The sequence below is a fragment of the Phoxinus phoxinus genome, assembly GCF_949152265.1.
Source record: "Phoxinus phoxinus genome assembly, chromosome: 22".
In the NCBI taxonomy this organism is placed as follows: Eukaryota; Metazoa; Chordata; class Actinopteri; order Cypriniformes; family Leuciscidae; genus Phoxinus; species Phoxinus phoxinus.
Window position 1 is genome coordinate 7,082,030 of NC_136897.1, and position 22,250 is coordinate 7,104,279.

The following is a 22,250-nucleotide window of genomic DNA, read 5'->3' on the forward strand; positions in this document are numbered from 1 at the left end:
GTTCATGTTGATGAGTTTTGTTGTTTCAGAGTTTGCAAAATGTACTCACAACGTTTACATTTTATAATTGTCAAGCATCAGATTTTTCAATGTTTGATTTTTCAAAACTGAGATCTTCAGCTGTTAACATTGAATACAATAAAATTTAATTCTGATGTAATGTTAGTGCAGTTCTTGATTATTTTCCATTTAAAACCTCTCCATGTTATAGAAACATGTGTTACGGTTTGTGTCTTGTGTTTTCCTCTCCTTGTGATGACGTCATGACTGTTTCTTTTCTTTGTGTCAACACAAATTTGTGAAAAGTGTTTCTTGTTCAGAGAGAACTTTTAGAGGAGGTATAGAATGATTTTTTTTTATACCAAAATGAAACCATTCTATATTAAAAGGCACATAAAGTATTGTAACTATCAAGTGTTGGAGATAATGCTTTACAAGTAATGCAAGTTAATCTGGTTACTTTTTTTCAAGTAACTAAAGTAACATAACATTACTTTTATATTTACAATAACATTTCTGAGTTACTGTTTCAAATTAGTAAAGCAAGTTTTCCCATGTATAGGCTGACAGGACAGTTCTTCTGTCACCATGTTGAGAGAAATCAGCAAGTGCAGAAGTTGTGTGCGCTGTGTGAACATGATGCTTATTGTAGTCCTAGACTAACAGGCATGTTAATATGTGAATAGGCCTATGCATTTGCTCATCTCACTTGCACAAAAACAGATTCAGTATTCCTCAAAATGAATAAAAACAGTGAAATGCAAACTCTGAATATTACACAAACCTAATTGTATGCATTTAATCTAATTTTATTAACCAATGTATATCATACTACCACACTAATAGTCAAAAATGACTTAAGAAAAACATCACATTTGTTTCATTTTTTTATTTTTCATTTTTTTCAGCACATCTGAAAGGTTTGTTTGAGCTGCGCCCAGCGCCCTCTACTGTACATGAATGAATTTGCATTTCCTTTTGCATTTGCACTTTTGGTGTGAAAGGGCCTTTACATTTGCCAAAAAAATATTTTTGTTATTTAAAAAACTAGCATGCCCAGCACATGTGATAAAATGTAACGTAATGCTTTACTTTCCATACAAAGCTATGAAATTAGTTACTTTTTTAGAAATAAACACAATATTGTAATGCATTACCTTTAACAATAACTTTCCCCAACACTCTATACGCTTAAATACAACTTATTTTCTTATTTTGTCCAACAAAACAAAATCATAATTGTCAATTTTGTTCAACAAAACACATTGAATGTGTAAAATAATTTAGTTTTTTGACCCTATAACCTTCAGGTTAGACACCATATTGAATTCAGATGAACAATGTATGGTGTTAAACAACAGTACAGTCCATTGAACACATTTTTGAATCCCTCACAGCCTTGTTTGAATTCCTGTCGAAACTTAAATATGGCGGCACCCTGATTAAGGTTTATTTAAAGGGATATTTAATCCTCTTCCATCCAGTGTGAGACTATGCCACATTTAAAGGGATAGTTCACCTAAAAATAAAAATTCTCTCGTCATTTACTCACCCTCAAGTTGTTACAAACCTGTATGAAGTTATTTCTTCTGCAGGTATTCTGCATACCATTTTGAAGAATGTCAGTAAACAAACAGTTGATGGAGCCATTGACTTCCATAGTATATATATATATTTGTCATACCATGGAAGCCAAAGGGGTCCATCAACTGTTTGGTTACCCATATTTTTCAAAATATCTTCTTTTGTGTACATGGTGCATGCATATAGATTTGGAACAACTTCATGGTGAGTAAGTGATGATACCATTTTCATTTTTGGGTGAACTATCCCTTTAAAAAAATATGGCCAACAGCAATGAAACGAATGAAAAACATTATTAGCCGTAAAATTCAAGAAGAAAATGTTCACATTAAGGTCTCTAAGTTTTATGAAACATTACATTAGGTATTACATTGGCAAATGTCATTAAATATCATCTTTATTTATCATTAAAGTTGTCAGAAACCTGTGCAGACAAAAATGACTTCTGCAATGAAACCATACAATGAAACAGATTTGCCCTGTCAATGTGACTTCCGCATCACGTTGCGCCGTTGTTCTTTGTAGCCCCGCCTACCCCTTCGAGCTTGAGGTCTGATTGGCTAAAGCTCGATTGTGTTTTTTCATGTTTAAACTGAGGTCAGTCAGTCTGGAAACAGCGAGACGAAGCAAGTTAATGTAACTCTTGAACTACTGCATTATTCCTGCGAGTTTAAAGTGTTTTGGTCCATTGACGACATCGGTCAATCAGGTCTGCAGAGAAAATGAGACTTCGTTCGAGAAATGTTTTAAATGAAAACCCACCGACACCGTCACGCCGACGTAGAGCCGCTCCGGAGATGGCGAGCCCTCAGACTCCGCTTGTCAAGAACCAGGTCAGTCCTGCTTTATTTAACACTATTTGAAAAGATAACAAAACTTACGTGTGTTTGGTGTGATTGAGTATGTGATTGCGCATTATGAGTGATCTGCACTTGCCTAGTTAGCATGATGCTAACTGATTTAAAGCAAGAGTCCGAAAACAAACAACGTTAATATAATAATCTTTAATCAAAACATTACAGAAAATGCTGTCGTTCATATGAATAATAATGATCTGTGACTGTGTGTGCTGCTGGTAAAAGTTTCTCAGTGCTGTCCCAGATGTGTTTATGGACAGGGCCTGTTCTCGTCGTGTAGCCAATACGATTTCAGTATTATTGAATTGGAATATGGGAAGTTGTATCTCGGCCAATCAGCTTCTCTGTATATAATCGACGAAGGAGCACGTGGGTCCTGTAGTCATTATTACCGGTATTTATTAAAACACAAAGTATATTGATTATTAATAATTTCTTTCATTTTGATATCCAAAGGTAAACATTTAAAGTTTTTTTTATTGCATTTATTCATACGAAATGTGTCCCATTTCTAATAGGTTTATTAACTGGCTGTTTATTTTTTCAACCTTGGTTTAGGATGAAGTAAAACTTCTTCAAGACTGCCCGAATCTAGATCCTGATGACGTCCCAACAGCAGCCAAGCGTCCACGGAGGAGGAGAAAAGCTTTATCAACTGTTGACAGTAAAGGTACACCATTTTGTTTGACAAATTAATGTAATTTAAGAGTCTATTAATTATGATGTATTAAGAAGTCATGCTCACCACTGTGTTTTTAGAGTCAGATTTCAAGACTCCAGTCCGTCATCTTCGGGAAAGGCATTCCTTATTGAATCCTGCTACTCGGAGCCTCTACTCTCCTGCAGTTCACTTTCTGACACCACCAAGAGACAGTGAGTGCATTTAACTCTTACATTTATAACTAAATCAAGTCAGATACATTAAAACTATAAGATATATCATATCTTACATTTCTGACAGCCATGCATTATAGGAATGCACCATCCGATACTGATCCGATATCAGCGTAGTGATTTTTTTATTATAGGAGAATTTCTATAAACTAAAACTAAAAGTTTAAACTGGATGCGTTTGACCACAGGAAGCCAGTGAAGTTGGTAAGGGATAGGTTTGATATGTGCAGATTTTTTTATTATATGTAAGGGCTCGATCAGCAGTTTTGCACCTTTTGAAGGCGATGTATAGCTTTGGTGGGTAAGCCGCTATATAAGGAGTTACAATAGTACAATCTGTTATATAAGCGTGGATAACAGTTTCCTTATCTCCAAAGTTAAGAGAGGGGCATATACGAACAATATTCCGCAAGTGGAAAAAGCATGATTTAACAATCTGACCGATGTGTGAGTGAAAACATGAGTCGTCGAACAAAACTCCCAGATTCCGCACAGTTTTTGAAGGCCTAATCTGGACACCATCGATTTCAATAAAAATGTCATTCCAGGGGAAACTCTGTGATTTAGGGCCAATCAACAGGATTTCAGTTTTCCCAGCATTAAGCTGTAAGAAGTTATCAGACATCCATGTTTTAAGTTCCTGAAGGCAAGAGATAACATAAGCAGGTGGACAAACTGAGTTGGGTTTAACCGTGAAATAAATTTGAATATCATCAGCATAACTATGAAAGTTGAGACCATGCCGTCTGATGATCTCTCCTAGTGGCAGCACATAAATGAGAAATAAAAGAGGACCAAGTACTGAACCTTGAGGTACACCATAAAAAATAGTAACGGTACGGGTGACGAGAGCATGGTTTATGGTGGCATTGCAACGACACACGCCACAGGAGCGCACGTGCTTTGGCAAGCAGAAAGGCACCTTTTTAGACGCAATATGTGAACGGCCAAGACGTACTTTTCATCTACCGTAATCAGAGTGAGCTAGAGATGTGACGGTGATAATATTCTCCCACCTGTTAATCGACTTGTGACAACATCGGTAATATCGGATTCATCGGGTGGGAGGAGCGATGTAAAAAAATATATATATATATGAATAAAACTAAATAAAAAATGTAAATAACACTCCAGGTCTCCGCACCAGTCATGTAACTGAAAACTATGAAAGCCGTGTGACCGGCCAAAAAAAAAAAGAATTACAGAAATGATTCCCTCTGATTTTCTGTTTCATTAATAAAGTTTGACTACTCGCAGCAGTCTCGCATGCGCTTAGAGCTCATGTGAATTGCACATATGAAGTTAACAAACAACCTCGATCTATCAGGAAATGCCACATTGGTCGCTGAATTTCACTGCTCTTCATGATGAGTTTTTCTTTTGCGTGAAGAAGCCGTTCGCCGGAGATGTGTTAAAAGATAGCGGAGTGCATTCATGATTATTAGGCTACCGGTATAATAATCCTCCTGGCGCTGGGTCTGAGTGAGTCATTTACTCTCTTAACTTTGTTCTTTGATTATCCTAACATTAATGACACTTTAAGACCATCCGCTGCTGACAGAGACGCGATCTGACACGCGTCCCATTTTCTCACAAATCTCTACGTCATAGGTGGACAGTAACAAAGTACATTTACTTGAGTACTGTACTTAAGTACACTTTTTGAGTATCTGTACTTTACTTGAGTATTATTTTTTCTGGAAACTTTTACTTTAACTTCAGTACATTTGAAAGACAAATATCTTTTTACTCCACTACATTTCTGTCGAGGTCCTTGAGTAGAGAGTAGTAACGTCAGGGATGATTTGGGTTGCATTTTGGTTGTAAATGAAAGTCTGGTTGACGTCAGAACTCAACTGATGTTAGTTTCTGACGTCAACCGATTTTCAACCACAATACAACGTCTGTCCAACGTTGGAGATTAACGTCAATCTGACACTGGAATCTGACATCAACATGATTTTAATTTTCAACGTTGGGTTTGGTCTTCTAAATGCAAATTTTGTCATTGTTTTGGAGCACACTAGCGTATAGATAACAGTAAGGCTAACATATTCATACTAAAAGCCAAAAAACTGGGAACAGCCATTTGTGTGTCCGAACCCATTGTGGACGTTATTGAGTGACTTATTCAATCCCACTGGAACTGTTATAGAAATAAATGTGATATTAATATGAGGGTAGGTAGGCATAGATTCAGAGGCATAAGGTACTGTAAATTGGCTATTACATGCAACAATAATAAAACAATGCATTGACATTTACTTTTATACTTAAGTACTTTTAAAAATGAGTACTTCTGTACTTTTACTTAAGTAAAAATCGGTCTTTACGACTTTTACTTGTAACGGAGTAATATTTGACCAGTAGTATCTGTACTTTTACTCAAGTAAGTAAGTTGTGTACTTTGTCCACCTCTGCTCTACGTTCATTTTAGACTTTATTTAAATAATTTAAGACTGCTCTTATGAGGACACTTGACAAAACGGACATTTTGGCATAATTTGTGTGTGTTATTGTCCTATTTATGAACATACAAATGTAATTACAATACAGATAAACAAAGTTTCAACCAAGCAAGAAAAAGCAAAGTTAGCAGGAGTCTCACAGAGGCACAGCATGCAGCGTAGGTTTCGTTCTGTGTGAAAACATGACGTAAAGCAGAATGCTGAGAGAAATTATTTGAATGAATTAATTAATGAATTATTTGAATGTATCTCTAAGGGGAAACCAACTGTCTTTAGAAAAGTTTCGATGGCATTTGCTTTTCATCTTCCCTCTATATAATGCCTAATAAAGTACTGTTTATAAGCACAGCGCTGCTGTTTACAGAGGTTACCACGGAAACTGCTCTATTTCTGCTGTTCCATAAGCGCCACCTACTGATGGAGAGTGGATTTACATTTTCATTTAGCCTTTTGTTCAGACTAAAAATCGGACCGTATTTTTACTAGTAATTCTAAAAGATAAGCTAATGACTCTTTTTATAAAAATTATTTAAAGGTTGAAATATGTGAGGTATAGCCTATCTTTTTATAAAACCTTTTTTGTCAAAACTTTATTTGAACTTGTACATGTTAGTAGATAGCCTAACATGTTGCAAGACACTCCTTTCAAATATAGCATTATTTTAATGTTTATGTAAACAAAGTGCATAATGATACTAATTTTATTTGTTATTTGTTGGTTTTTGACATAAAACTTGGTGAATTGATTTAATTGTGTTGTAATTAGTACCTTTTGAACAGGATTCTGTGATAACGTGATCATTTTGGTCACTATAATCATGACATCATACCATTTCATTATGATGCACTATAAAATCAACTATAGTTATGTGTTTTTACAGTATAATATGCAAAGTACTATTTTCCATAAAAAACTGTAATCTCTGATTCTGTTCTTTTATCTGACATTAAAGAGTGACGTGTATATAGGCCAAACTCTATTAGGTCTAAAACAGTTTGGATTGTTGTTAATATGAGAGTTATGAGACATTATTTAAGGGATAAGGCCTTTTTAAAAAGTAGCTCTCAAATAAAAAAAAGGTTGGAGACCCCTGGACTAGAGGAATTAAGACTAATAATAGAAGATAACAAGGTTTTGCCAGTGACCTTTTTAATATTTGTATTGATAGAAGTTATTTTTTATATAACATGACTAAATTAAAAAGACAGTCATTAGTGAAGATTATGCAACAGTGTTTAGAATACAATATAGAATAGAACATGCAATGTAAACTAGTGTCGTTCACATATTGCGTTTTTTTTTGCACATGCAAATTTGTTATTTCAAATGTATAGGAAATAATAAGCTCGTTTGTCCAGGCGCACCTGATGCCGAGGCGAGATGAAAACATCTCAACTTTTCAGAATGCCGCATGGTCGCAGGTCATGTGACAAAAAACAGCCGAACAGCTTTTTATTTCTCATCTAAATAAATATATCTAATAGTAAAGCTAATGTAAGGGCTAGAAATCAATTAATTATTTCCATGCTGATACTTCCTTGTCATCATGGAGAGCACAGTTCATGGTTGCATAGCAACGACAGACGCCACGGGAGCGCAGGCGCTTGTGGAAAGTAGAAACTTTCAACGCGCGTTTTTAGACGCGATATGTGAACGGCCCCTAATTCATGATAAACTGAGAATCTATTTGGTTTAAAATCTTTTTTGTTTTGTTTAAAATGGAGATCACAATTACATGCATCAGACAACTACACAGTGACAGAATAACATGTTCCAGTCTATTTTTTTTTTATTCTTATTTGAATCATTAATTCAAACACGTTTAAAACTGATTAATTCAGTCTCATTCATAAATACCTGTAGTGGATGATACTTGAATAAATGAAAAAAAAAATTGCAGTCGTTTTTTGCCACTGGAGTAATAATGTAATCAACACGATCTTTATTTGAAGAGTCTCCATTCACTTTAGCCAATTTATTGGTCATTGCTTCAAATTGGCAAGAATAAAATTGAAGAAATATTTATTCTTCAAGTATTTGCCCTTTTTTTTTTTCTCCAAATAATATTGGAATCAGAAACGAAGAATAGATAAGAACCGGATTTGATAAGCAGAATCTGAATCGCTAAAATTGAAAGGAGACCTAACCCTAATTATAATATACACACAAATATTATCAGCCGATATATCGATATCTGGCTTTTTTTACTCCCTAATATCAGCATCGGCCCCCAAAAATCCATATCGGTCGAGCTCTACCCAAAAATTTTGAATAAGTACTACCTCGCAAGCAGGGACTTTCTAAAGGGGAGAAAATTTTAGACCACCCCAAAGTTCCTAGTTCCTGGGGAAAGTTCAAAGCAAAAAGGGAAATGATATTGATGTGTAATATATTATATAAATGCAATCGTTTATTGAGCCTTTTCTTTTAACAGCTTTACATTTCAGTTACTTTGCGCGTGAAGAACAATTCATAGTGCTCTCTACTCCAGTGTTGTGATCTAAAGGACAACCGGAAGGAAGTTACATGACTGCAATAAACTGAAGCAAGATAAAGTAATTTTTATGTGAAACGAACCATAGACCTTTATCTACAGATCAAGTATAATAATAGGAATATTGAATCACCTTGGGAGAGAGTTTCATCATGCTGCCTGTCGTAACCAAATGAGACGTGCTGTTTAAATGCTGAATGGAGAATGACTGATAGCCACAGCGGTGGGAAGCATTTACATGATCTTGAATTTAACAACTTAAATATACATCTCTATGCCACATTAAACTATGGAATGGCTTTAGAACATTATAATTTAGTACACAAAAAGTTGGTGGTGCTTTATAATGTTTTTGTGCCTTTTGTGAGGCTTAACAATAACACAGAGTAGTAAACGCATAATATCGGATTTGGATCGTCCCGTCTGACCAATACCCGATCCGACGATACTGAGTATCGGATTGGCGCATCCCTAATGCTTCATTATTTTAATGGTTAGTATTAAGGCTGGGCGGTATGACAATATATATTGTTACAGTGATATAAAATGTCTAGGGTTAGAAATTTTGCTATATTGTGTATATCGCATTATGTATATATATATATATATATCACTATTATGACACTTCAGAGTGATGAAATGCATTATGAGAATATGTTCAAAAGAGTAAGAAGCACAATATATCCTGAAAAGGAACTCGGTTTGGTGACTGGCACACTACCAAAGTGCACGTGCAGAAAGATGCCTCTCTCAGAAGGTGATCGCGAATTTGGAACATGATCAATGTTAAAAAGTGCTATTAAGCACAATAAGCAGTAAGAAAGAAGTCAATGCGTTGCACACACTGACTGACAGCGCAAGCGTGTGCACAGAAAGCTACATCTCATCATGTGATCGTGAATTCAGTTCTTATGTCTTATTGCGCTTGAATAGTCGAATATACAATTGTCAAAATTCCCATCCTGTGGACTATTCATGTGAACACAGCCGGTTATGTCTCAAGTGAAACTAACGTGGGTGTATCAGTATAATGGTTCTGTGCATTTGGCCTTAAAGTGACAGCCGCCTAATAAGCCGACCTCCTCATTAATGTGAATCAAGCAAAAGAGAAAACTCTTGGCTGAATATATGTATATTTTTTTAGTTTAACAGGAATTAATTTATATTTAATTAATACAGGGTAGACTATGCAATATTTCTTTCCAGTTGATTATTACATTTCTGTACAATTTATATTTTAATAGGTGAGCATCCAAACACAAGTCCCATCTTCAGTCCTGAACACTGTGTGTTTGGCTACAGCGCTACCAGCCCTCTTTCAGAGGATGAGGAGAATGAGGAAGTGTTTAGCCCGTAGGTCTCTTCTACAAAGGAGTTTTTGTGGCTTGTACAATTCAGACTGATTGAAGTGATTCATCTGTGGTTTAATCTGATTGTTGTCACTGTTTTTGTATCAGCTTCACATTTATTAAGAACATTCCGAACCGTTCACAACAGTCCAGGCCTGTCTCAGCAGTGCGGGACATCCCGCCAAAGACGAGGAGCACACCGGCTGCTACCCTGGTTCTCGATTTGGTAAGTTATCTTCCCTCTAGCCAGCTCAAAATCATTTGGTCAACTCAAAATTTTAGTTAAAATATTACTGAACTGATTGAATTAGCATGCAGTTCATTGACTGAATGATAATTCCAAACTGTTGGAGGTTAATGGCAGGGCCATTAGTAGACGAGGGAGACGCATACCTGTTTGCACCTGGTATTTTAATTTACATTTACATTTACATTTATGCATTTGGCAGACGCTTTTATCCAAAGCGACTTACATTGCATTATCCTATACATTTTTACATAGGTATGTGCAATCCCCTGGGATCGAACCCACCACCTTGCGTTGTTAACGCAATGCTCTTACCACTGAGCTACAGGAAAGTTAATCCGTCTCTTTCATCCACTTTCAACCACTTCTTTCCTGATTTGTTCGAGGGGAGGGTCTATAAGCGACTACATTATGAAAGCAATCCGGTCAAATGCGTTTTCGACTACCTCTGGAAGTGAACAAGCTTATAACATTTAGACCCCGTTTACACCTGTATTTAGCGTCTTCCACTTGTGATCCGATCGACCAAAACGCATCGTAATTCCAGGTGTAAACAGAGCCATGGGTAAATGAAGTCTAAAAGCTGACTAGTGCACTGATTTGATTGAGGTTTAGAAGCGACTGGTTTGATTCTTTGGATTTTATTTTTGTACGATTCTAGGATGAAACGCTCGTGTTCAGTTCACTCAATGTGATTGCTGACGCAGAATACACATTCAGTACCCACTTTCAAGATCACAAGTACAAGGTTGGTGAAACTTTAATTAACCCTATGATATGTGTCACATGATGAACTGCTAAATTAAAATTTGCTTTCACAAATTTCCAAGCCAAAGTGTGACCGCAAATTTGAATCATATATCCATTTATATATAGTCATGTATCGACAGCTGTTCAGTGTTTATTTTAGATTTCAGACATTTTTAGATTTTAAATAAACAAAAAACATTTATGGTTTGTTAAATACACTGATGTCGATAGAAATGGCAATAATGATTCTTTCAAACATAATTGATAATCATATATTTCACAATATAGTTAACAAGTTTGTGAATATTTTGAATAAAAAGGACAAATTAGGGACAAGTACTCTGACATAATATATTTTAAATTTACGTGTGAAAGGGTTTGTTCAAATGAAATTGTAAATAATTTAAACTTCTCACATGGTTCTATTCCACTACATGGTACGGCTCACTTTTGGGGGGTTTTCCACTGTGTACTGTGTGTCGAAATTAATCGTTTCTGTGATGCATCGCGATGCAGACGAGGATGATTCGGTATCGGTTCAGTAATCAACATTCACAAACGTTAATTCACCATAAAAGCAAGCTGCTACTGCGTGCATGGTTTGGCATTACTGAATGCACGCAAAGTGCGCTCCCTTAATAATTCCTAAAAAACTGACATCTCAGTTCATCACGATTTCAGTTATTATCAACGAAGCTGACTGCACAATAAATCTTTCATAATATCTACACTTTGTTTGTTATAATCAGAGGATTTGCCTACATGCAGAATTTAACACTGAACAAAAAGTATGTTTTTTCGATCGATGTACTCCCAGTTACAACCTACGGATGCAGTGTTTCTGCAGGCGGTACACAGTGAGAATACACTTTAGGACAATATAACGTTGCAGTCAAATTAATAGTACTATAATAATAATGATAATAATACACACACAATTATGTATTACAATGTTATGTGTCTGAAACAATAAGTATGTCGTGAAAGTGTATTGCCGCATGGAAATGTTAAGGTGACGTAAACCTGAACTTGACAGCATTGATCATGCTTATATCAGGTAGTTTGGCGTGACTGGCCTGGAACGCTACAAAGTCATTAGTCGTGGTTTGAACTTTGAAGTCGTGCTCAAAACCTGCCTGGAACGCAGCATAAGATCACAGACAACCTCCGCAATTATTACAAATGACTAGAGGTCACCAGGTAATACTAATCCAGTGCGAATAGGGCTAAAGTGTCATTTTTCCAATTATGTCCATTTTATCACAAAATTCAAACATTAGCTAAATGCTATTTTGACGCTTATTAATGTGACGTGACAGATCACTATATAGGTGCCTCAGTTTAAGCAGCAGCGTGGAGCGTGAGTGAACGTGATTATCTCTTCCTAATAAACATGAATGAACATCTGAAGGTATGTTGAAAGATGCAGTACAACTTACTGAAATGTGTAAATGTATACGTACCTCATGTAATCTCTCAATCAGTGTTTGAATAGTAGTGTTTATATTAGCCTATATATTCATTATATTTTACTTTACCTGTTGTGATGTCTTGATTATTTAATGCATTTTTAAAATATCTGTCATGAAAATGACAGCCATATTTTAACAACGAATTGTAGTAAAAACATATAATTAAATTTAGAAGTTAATGCAAAATGTTTCCATACAATTTGTTATTTATATGTTGATTTATTATATCTAAAAAATAAATAGCAACTGAATTTAGGTTTGTTCAATAGTTTGTTGTTAACCTTTAATATTATAGTAATGTACAAGGGCTCCCTATATAGTTTACAGCATTAGCATCATTTTAGATCATTTCTTTTTATCCTTAAGAAACTTTTGATTATAACAGAATTGATTCAAAGACAGAGACACAATTTGTTCAGTTGTAAACTGCTTAACAATTGTAAACTGCTTAATAAAATAAAAAAAGCAATTTTATGTTTAGTTTCCTCCCCCCTCTGCTAACTGCGACGTCAAACCCGAGGTACGTACCAAACCTTCAGTTTTGTGTACTGTCACACCCCTAATGCCGAGTTCACACTGCACGATTTTAGCCCTGATTTCCACTTGCCGACATTTTTTGCAAAATCGCCGACAAATAGCCAAAATCATAGGCAAATCGGTGCTCGTTCACTTGTGAATTATCAAAGATGTGATCTGAGAGAATCACAGATGACAGCCTGTGAGATATTTGGCATGCTAAATATCTGGACCTGTCTGCGATTCAAAATTCTGCTGTGTGAATGTGTTCTGATTGAAAACTACATCGGCGATGGCCTACAGCCAATGAGAGAGACCAAGAAACAGGACAGCGGGATGTTCGGGGAGGACTTATAGACCAGAATATCAGTATTTTAATATAATTGTAAATATATCTATAAAACAGAAACAAAGCACAAACATTTGCTTGACCAACAGCACATCGCAAAATTGTTTATTTACCCCCAACAATCTTTGCTCCCCGCGTCTTCCCAACCATTTCCTCCGGCATAATCAGTTTTTTTGTTCTCCTTTTCGCTGCAAATCAGCACACAGACAATTTGGATGAACGCGTGATCTTGCGTTTTTTCTCGCGTGTTTGGTTGTGAAACGTATTTTGTGGACCAGACAAAAGTTGTCTGCGATTCTTTCTTTTGTAAAGTCATGCAAATTGAAACCCCCTGTTGCCGATCTATCGTTGTGTGAAGACAGCGCAACTGAATGCTGCCCCAGAACACGTGCAGTGTGAAAAGAATAGTGACCCGGCTACTTTGGCTCGGTTTTATGCCGAGTTCACACTGCACGATTTTCGAAGTAAAGCAAGCAGAGTAGTGCCGAGCCAAGTCGTACCATGCAGTGGAAAAGTGTCAATACATGCTTGCAGAGGTTAACATCCTCTGACTGTCCTGAAAAAGTTTTGGAATTCTGCTGTTCTTGAAGTGTGATGTGATTAACTAAACATACTTTCACAGGTCTACGTGATCCTCCGACCATATGTGAAAGAGTTTCTACAAGCCATGACCAAACATTTTGAGGTAAACATTGTGAAGATGACCGAGTTTCTGGGATGATTTTTTTAAACACTGACGGACTGTTCACACCAAGATGAATGTCCGGTGCTAGAATTTGGTGCAATTAAACATTTTCATTTGAATTAACAGCTGTTAATGCTTCTATTCAGCCCTGTACAGACATTTACATGTCGTTAGTGTGACAGATTTTTTTTACAGAGAGGTGTTCTAATCTCTTTGTGAATAAATCTGGCCAACCAAAAAGATATGCAATTATGCATTTTGGTCACAAGCCCAAAGCTGCTTTTTTTGCATAAAAAAAATAAAAAAATTCTTTGATAAACACTATGCTGAATACAAAATAACGAAATGGCTGCCAGAAATGCAAAGTTAACTTACATACTGTAGCGTCAGGGTTCCTACACATTTTCCAATTCAAAAAAACATACTTTTTTAGAGTCAAAATTCCAAACCTCTAGATTTTTCAGACCATAGTTTAAAAAAAACATAGTTAATAGTTCATACAGATACACAGCATTATAATTGGTTTATAGCACAGTCATCACTGTGTTTTTTTTTTTTTTTTTTGGTTGTCTCGAAGTGATAACATGCACTTGCATGATGAAACGAAGCTTAACATGCTTTAAACCTGCATATATTCACTTCTGACATATCGGTGGTTTACAGTATCAGCGAACTACAGTCTGAGTTAGATGATTGTTTGCTGCTTTCTGTTGCTGGTTTGAGTGACAATTGAGTAAACATTTAGTGTAGTTCAAAACTCTCTTTTATGGTAAATACAAATAGTTTTGCATAAATGTGCACCTTGAATTCACTCAATTGTGTTCGACAATCATTAAACGATCGCTAAGCTTTTGCCATAAAAACACTTTGCTTGTATTACACAAATATATTTTTTTAAATGCTTAATTTTGTATTTTAGAAAACTGAATAGGGACAACAGTACCTAGTTGTTTTTTCATGCTTATCCTGACCTGAAAATTACTCAAATCAAATTGCATACTTTTCCAAACATCATAGGAACCCTGTTGGGTGCTTTTCCATAAGCGCCACCTACTGTCAAAGTGATTTTCATTCAGTCCATGTGCTGTTTTTTTTTTTTTTTTTGCACATTAGTCTACTCTGAACAGATAAATCAGATTTAATTTTTGTGCTAAACATTTGTGTTGTTGTGGCTGGCTTTAATTGTCACCAGTGAGAAAATCTATTAATAAATCTGTTCTGTCTTTTTCTTTTCCAGATGTTTGTTTACACCTCTGCAAAAAAGGAATATGCAGAGAAGATCGTAGATATATTGGACCCTAATAAAAAGCTCTTTAGGTGAGACACTTCGAATCCCATATGCTCAAAATCGTCCTGGAGATGGTTCCCAGCCAGTATCTGGAAACCTGTCTCATAACAAACGTTACCTTGAAGGAAGCATTAGAATGTAAATCTGTGGTTTTCTTGTTTTTAAGACATCGTTTGTATCAGGATGATTGTGCCTGTGTGCTTGGTCACTACATTAAAGACTTGACTGTTCTGGAGAGAGACTTGTCAAAGACTGTCATCCTGGACAACGCCCCCCACACCTTCCCATACCACGTATGTTTGCCTTCACCACCTAGTGTGCAGGAGTCTTTTCTCTGTGAAAGTGTTTGTTAAACATCAGGTTTAACTAGAGCTGCCCATTTAATTGTTAAAAGAGTGCGATTCTCGATTCAAAACCCCACATGATCTTATTCCTAAATGACAACTATTCGGCTGTATGTCTATTTAACCTTTGACAAAATCATACCGGAACATTCAAATCTGTATTCACACTGCCACTGACCCAGAGAGAGCAGTTGTCCTGTTTAGGAATGAAACGGCTTCACAAACAGTCTTTTCAACCACACAGTATGACTATTTCTGTCTTAAAATAATTCAAATTATCACAGAAGTTCTGGAATAAAAGTTTATAGTTCGCATATAATAAACGCTGATGTCCAAGGCCTGGGACACAATAGACAATTTTCAAATCTTAACTGATTTTAAAACTGTCGAAGACCACAGACATAAGGGGAGTTTCAACCGATTTATAGGGGTTCAAGCACGTAGTGCTGAAACCCTATTGTAAATGGCAATTCCTAGGTGAATTTTGTTGTTGGTGAAAAACCTACTTTTGCGAACTAGTCCTAGGTTTTTGGCCTGATCGGAACCAAACCAGTGCAGCAAGATTCTCTGACTGAGAACAGTCTGATTGTCAATCATTATAAAAATTTTTAAAAAGTTACAATTTCGATTCATTGTCTCTAAGGGCCTCCAAAACATTGAAAGTGGGAGGAGCCACTTTTACTAAAATGTCTATAACTCATGAAAAGAATGAGATGTTTTCACCAAACTCGGCACACATAGGTAAGAGCACATTTTGTGGTCGTGTGAAAAGGCATGGGGCGACTGGCCACTTGATGGCTCTATAACATTGGGGGAAAAAAATGTAAAAATGGCTATAATTGAGCAAACTTAAGTCTGATTGACTTGAAAATTGGCATGCGGTGTCTTTGTCCAAGGTGCCAAGACTGCCTTTGAGGACATTTGCGCATCTTGAAAAACGCGTCCGGCAGTGGCCAATCATTTTTTAGCAGCTATCAGACAAGGTTAACGGAGGCCGATCAGAACGAAACTCGCTGGGCCTGTTTGACTGGGCATGTGGGCCACGCGATTTTTCTCACACACCCATGACCATCATACCACATCGTAGAACTCCTCATTCTGAGCAACTTTGCCTGTAGGACCGCCGCTGTCATTCGAATCGTTCGTTAAATATTGGAGATTATTTCAAAAACCAACTTTCGCGAACTAGTCCTAGGTTTTTGGCTCAACCTCGATAAAACCACTACAGGCAATTCTCTGGACTCTCTAGGTCAATAATTATCACAAAACAGACGTGGCAAGTCTACCCAAAAGCCTCTCATTCTTAAAAGAAAACTCGGTTGATCATCTTTCTCAATTCTCCACTTTCATGGCATGTTTGTGGCTGCCCAGTTTCAGCTATAAAAGCACGCAACATCCGGTTGGTGAAGCTAGCTCGCTCTCATTGGCTATTGTGGGTATCACATCAGAGGCAGCCCGATCAAGAGTTCGGGATTCGGGGATTGTGTTGGCTCCGACGAGATCGGGATACGATGAGCTGAGAACGATGACGTTGAGATTGTGCGTTAGTTTGAGTTTAACGCTTTTCAATAGAGAGAGCCCAGACTCTCTGTACAAATGAAATGTACGAGAGTCTGGTAGGACCAGGCTATGACCAGCCTAAGGTAGCAATCAAAGTAGAACAGATCCCCTTTTAAAAGTAACTTTGAGCTTCAAATAACGATTGTATCAATACATTGTTACACCAATAGGCGGCAACAAGCGACTGTTAAAAAATGTATTTGTCATTTCATCTGATTCATCCAGGAATCATTGAATCATTCATCGTAACCATTTTTTAAAGTAATTCATTCAAAAAGTCAGCAGCAATTAATATTTTTTCAGAATCTCTAGTAAATTTCAATATTTTATTTAGTTGTCTCTTAAGAAACGGGGTAGAATCGTGATCTTTATTTGAAACATAAAAAAAGGTGATTTTCAATTTATCCATAATAGTGCAGCTCTAGGTTTAACCAGTATATCAGTGGCATGTTCTTATTGGATATGTGTTTGTTTTTTCTAGCTGATGAATATGATTCCCATAAAGAGCTGGATTGGAGATCAAGAGGACCGTGAGCTGCAAAAGCTCATTCCATACATGGAGAAACTAGTACATGCGGTGAGTGTTCCTTGATCTTTTGATCCTTTGAATCCGAACACCTTTTCAGTAGGTCTAGTTAGTAGGTTTAACATTAGTTTTCAGGTACAGAAATTGTAAAATAACATTGCATATTTGACTGTATAAATTAAAGATTAATCCTTATTAAAGTTACAAAAGGTATTCAATCTAGAGCAGTGAGAGTTTTCTCTTTTGTGTCTTTTGTTTGTTTAACATTAAAAACACAGACAGCAGGAATGTGAGCTTGCTTTCACTTGAAGATATAATGCACGGATCCAGTACACACTGATGCTGATTGTTCTGATTGTCCGCTGAGGCATTTATATTTGTCGAAGCGCATGACTTGAAAGTGGACTCAATATTTGCGTGCTGTCTGAGACGCAGGTCTGCGCACTTCGGATGAGTGCACACACACAATCTTCTCCCAGCGTGTGCAAGTTCTCATTCGCGTCTTCTGGCTCTTAAATGTTTTAATTGGCAAGGCTTAAATGAGTGTGGTTTAAACCGATAGCACCGATCCAGTGCTAGTCAGGTCTCACCTGACATCAACAAGTACTAGGACTGGTCATATTTGAGCATGTGGCACTCGCATCGAACAATGTTTACAAAGTGACTCTTTTGTCCAAATTTTTTTTCTTTCTTTTTTTTTCTTCATCCTGCTGTAATCCCGGAATGGGATATCATTTTAGAAAAATTGTCCGAAAGAACACCACCATATGCATAAAACCTGAGCAAAAGTTATATTATATTTCATTAAAACAGTGGGATCTGCATATTGTCCTCTTGTGAGCTGGGTTTTCTAATGCTAAAGCTAGCGATGCGCCCTTGCAATTCTCCATGTCATAATTTATGTTCTGATATAACACTGCCACCTAGTGGCCGAGTTTAAACGGAACATCGATACACTGTTTTTGAGAATTGATACAGTAGCGCCAAACATAATATCGCGATGTTCACTTCACATGTATAAAAACAAATGTATACCCCTAATATCCAGAAACTTGGCCTGCTGGTCTGTATCCTTAGAAACTAGTGGTGGATCCAAACGGGTACAATTCAGCATGGATTTTGTGAATCTTTACAGTAAGGCTGTTATTGAATGTTGGGGCAGGTTTTGGGACAAAATTTGAAAGAAATTATTATTATTATTCATTTCATTTATATTATATTTTGTTCTAAACACTTACTTTATTTGAATAAAAAAAATGTAGTAATGATTAACTTGTTTTTTGATTGTGTTTTCAGGAGGACTTCAGAAATGTCTTAAAGAAGAGAACTGACCACTTCCACAGGCTGCTTTCTGAAGACTAAAACCTGCATCAAGTGTAATTACATGTACAGTCATCCTAATAAATGCAGTGAAATTAACAGGCTACAAACTAACAAAGGCTAAATTTGTAGTTTGACTCTGGTATAATGAAATTGTTTATTTGATATAGAATAGTCTTAGTTTTCCTTTTAATCACCCTGGTGATCAGCTGGTGTTCTGACCCATTTTGAAAATTAGGACTAGAATTTTGCCTTTAATTTATTGATGAATCTTGAGATTTGTACAGGTTTGTGCCATTGGAAGAGTGTTTTCACACTTTCTAACTGTTACATTTATTTCAATATGTGTTGTACTCAGAAGTGTTTTTTTTTTTTTTTTAAAGGAAACCAATTTTCAATAACCATTAAAAAGAAAAACATTAGTTTTTCCTGAAAAACTTTTTTGTTCTGTATATTGATCAGTTTTGTGCTGATTCCACCTCAAATTCTTCTAAGTGATCATACAGATGATAAAATGGCTGAAAAAACTTTCGTTTGTAATCGGGTATGGTTTGTTTGTCGATTGTGCTTCAGGTTGCAATTAGAGCTTTATGTTGGGGGAAACTAACTAGTTTTTCAGAATGATTTCTGACATTATTTCCAACAGTGTATTTCCACCATCTCCAATGGTACAGCTTTTAATCTGGCCGCCACCATTCTCATCCACCCATATCCTGCAACTGGGACCCAAAACCATTATAACTCTCAGTGCCAGTATAAATAGTGACCCACCATACAGGGCAATCAGCCTCCACATCTCTGCCTCCCACTGGCTGTCATTCTACCATGAGAACTTGGGTTTGCTGCTGATGACTTTACCTGTCTACTTGAGGTTGAAGTAGGGAGGGCATCAGGCAATCGGACCGAAACTGGTACGGCACATTTGATGGCATGGAACTGTTGGGGAACACAGTTTGACCCCAAAAAGACAGACCAATATGTGTATAAGACCAGGGGTCAAACTTGAAGTTGCAGGTTCTCCACACTTCCAAAGGCGTAGAAACTGATCCAGCCTTCTAGGATACAGAAAACCAATACTTATAGGTATATGGAAGATCAGTTGATATTTCTACAGGTTATGATAGTTTAACAGTACATATCGTTCTAGCCATAACATTTGGGCCATTAACCGTGATCTTGGCAAACTGCAATGAGCAAAGTTGTGCAATGAACTCCTATTTTGGTCCGATATGCCACCCAACCTCACAGTTGTTAACCAAGGTGGCAATCTCTGCACGTTTACAGTCACATCTGATGTTTTATGAGCAAAAAAAAAGCAGTACATACTGGAACTCGTATAATTCTTTATGAGGTCTGGATGGTACTTCTCCAAAACATCATACAATACTGACATGACTAGACCATCTTATGTTGGACGTAATGGGCCAATCCTCTTTTCTAAAGGATTGCTGTGCAAACCAAATCACGTTACAAACACAAAACACTGATACTGTACATGCATGGCAACATATCTGTTCCCAAACCCTCAGGTTTGACATGGTTAGGTAATGATTCTCTCTAATGTATAAATTTTTAGCTTGTCCCTCAAGTTATTGTCCATCCTGTCATTTTTTATTACTTTCCCTTTAAATGAAAGTAGGATAAGTTAAATGGCATAATATCATAATGCAGTCATCACTTCTTTGGAGGGAAAACTTGGGCGAGTGAGTGAGATCCTTGATTATTTTAACTGTCTATTTTAACCAGTTTTGTCTTTCAAATTTCCCGACACATCATCACAACTTCAACATTCAGCTAGGCTCGTCATCCATAACTCCATCAAGGTCCATCAAGGCCTTGGGGTTGTAATTTATTATCAATTGAACTTCACAGACCACATTGGTAGAACTGCCGGGTCATGTAGATTTGCCTTGCACAACATTAGGAGGATCAGGCCCTTCCTATCAGAACATGCTACACAACTCCTTGTCCAAGCGCTTGTTCTATCCAGACTGGACTATTGTAATGCTCTCCTGGCTGGTCTTCCAGCTTGCTCTGTCAAACCTCTGCACCTGATCCAGAATGCAGCAGCGAGAGCGATTTATAACAAGCTGAAGAGAGCACACGTCACTCCTCTTCTCACAAAATTGCAATAGTTGCCAGTTGCCGCTCGCATCAAATTCAAGTCTCTGACGTTTGGCTACAGAACAACTCCTGGCTCTGCTCCCTTTTACCTAAACTCATTACTTCAGACTTATGTGCCATCCAGAAACTTGCGCTCTGCAAGCGAATGTCGTCTTGTGGTAACATCTCAAAGAGGCACAAAATCTCTTTCCCGGACCTTTACCATGACTGTTCTCTGCTGCTGGAATGACCAACTCAACCAGAGCTGCTGAGTCCGGCGCCACTTTCAAGAAACGGCTGAAGAAGACGCACCTTTTTCGGCAGCACTTGATCCAGAAATACAAACACTTTATCTTCTATTCTATTTTTTATTTTAAAAAATTACATTTACTGCGTTAGATTTAACTGAGAAGGGTCATAGCACTTGCATATTGTCCTACTGTTTCTGCTATTGTTCTCATTTGTAAGTCGGATAAAAGCGTCTGCTAAATGAATAAATGTAAATTTGATGTGGTCAACCTTAGTACGTCTACCCTGTTAAGGGAAATATAATAAAGTCATGTGTTAGCTTGTTCAGACAGATGCAGTAGCTGATTTAAGGTCAGAATGTCCACACTGTTAAATCAGAGGACCTAACAGAGTGGACACTGAGAGTTTACATAGTGATCGTTAAAGTAGGCTGATTTTTATGTTTAAAATCAAAGAAGGAGTGAATTTAAAGTTTGTTGGCAATGTTTTACATATTGTTTCCCATCTAAATCCAGTTCAAAATGAAGTAAAACTGGTTGAGAGATAGGAAGTCATCCATCCATGACTTGTCCACCTTGTTCATTTTTGTCCACGGGTATTTTGGGTCAAAAATGGCCCGAAGCGTTTAAATAATTTTTTTTTAAAAATCGTAGCTTTATCGGAATGGTCCGAAACTTGGTGACTTTATTGGTACTTGGTATATGAACACCCAACAAAAATTGGGGACAGGATTTTATAAGTCTAAGTGGACGTAAAAAAAAAAAGTCACACTCAGGACCTTCGGGTCAATTGACCCCCATAGGAAATGAATGGGAAATTGGCAAAAATATGAAAATACAGAGGTTTTTTGTGCATACAATCCACAAATCAGCCAGGATGCAGAAAAAAAGGACTCAACAGTGAAGGGGTGAATCTCTAAAACATCAAGAGTGCAAAACAGACAAAAAAAAAAAAAAACACACACACACACACACACACTTATACACACAAAAACACACGCACACACAAATGAACGTGTGTCATTCCAAAAGCTCATTTTGGGAAATGTGTGAAATAAAAGCAATTATTAACCAAACAAACAAAAATAGTCTTTGAGAATCTCTTCTTATATTAAAATCCACAACCTGAAAAAAATAGGGAAATATGTGCAAAAACAACTAGAATTCACAAGCCTTTCTTAAAATATGATATTGC

The 22,250-nt window shown here is 36.7% G+C and overlaps 1 protein-coding gene across 1 annotated transcript; it reads left to right on the forward strand.

Moving 5' to 3' along the window:
* The first annotated feature begins 2,125 nt into the window (after positions 1-2,125).
* ctdspl3 (CTD (carboxy-terminal domain, RNA polymerase II, polypeptide A) small phosphatase like 3) lies at positions 2,126-19,605 on the forward strand. The gene is made up of 11 exons (XM_079598349.1): positions 2,126-2,417; positions 3,000-3,111; positions 3,201-3,314; positions 9,543-9,651; positions 9,756-9,873; positions 10,556-10,642; positions 13,604-13,666; positions 14,904-14,983; positions 15,121-15,247; positions 17,340-17,435; positions 18,681-19,605. The coding sequence occupies exons 1-11, from the start codon at positions 2,307-2,309 to the stop codon at positions 18,744-18,746; spliced, it is 1,083 nt and encodes a 360-aa protein (XP_079454475.1). The 5' UTR covers positions 2,126-2,306; the 3' UTR covers positions 18,747-19,605.
* Positions 19,606-22,250: the final 2,645 nt, after the last annotated feature.

Coding starts and splice junctions, on each gene's coding strand:
- ctdspl3 (XM_079598349.1), top strand. CDS start 2,307: ATGAGACTTCGTTCGAGAAATGTTTTAAATGAAAACCCACCGACACCG. Junction 9,874..10,555: donor CTACCCTGGTTCTCGATTTG/GTAAGTTATCTT, acceptor GTACGATTCTAG/GATGAAACGCTCGTGTTCAG. Junction 10,643..13,603: donor TTCAAGATCACAAGTACAAG/GTTGGTGAAACT, acceptor ATACTTTCACAG/GTCTACGTGATCCTCCGACC.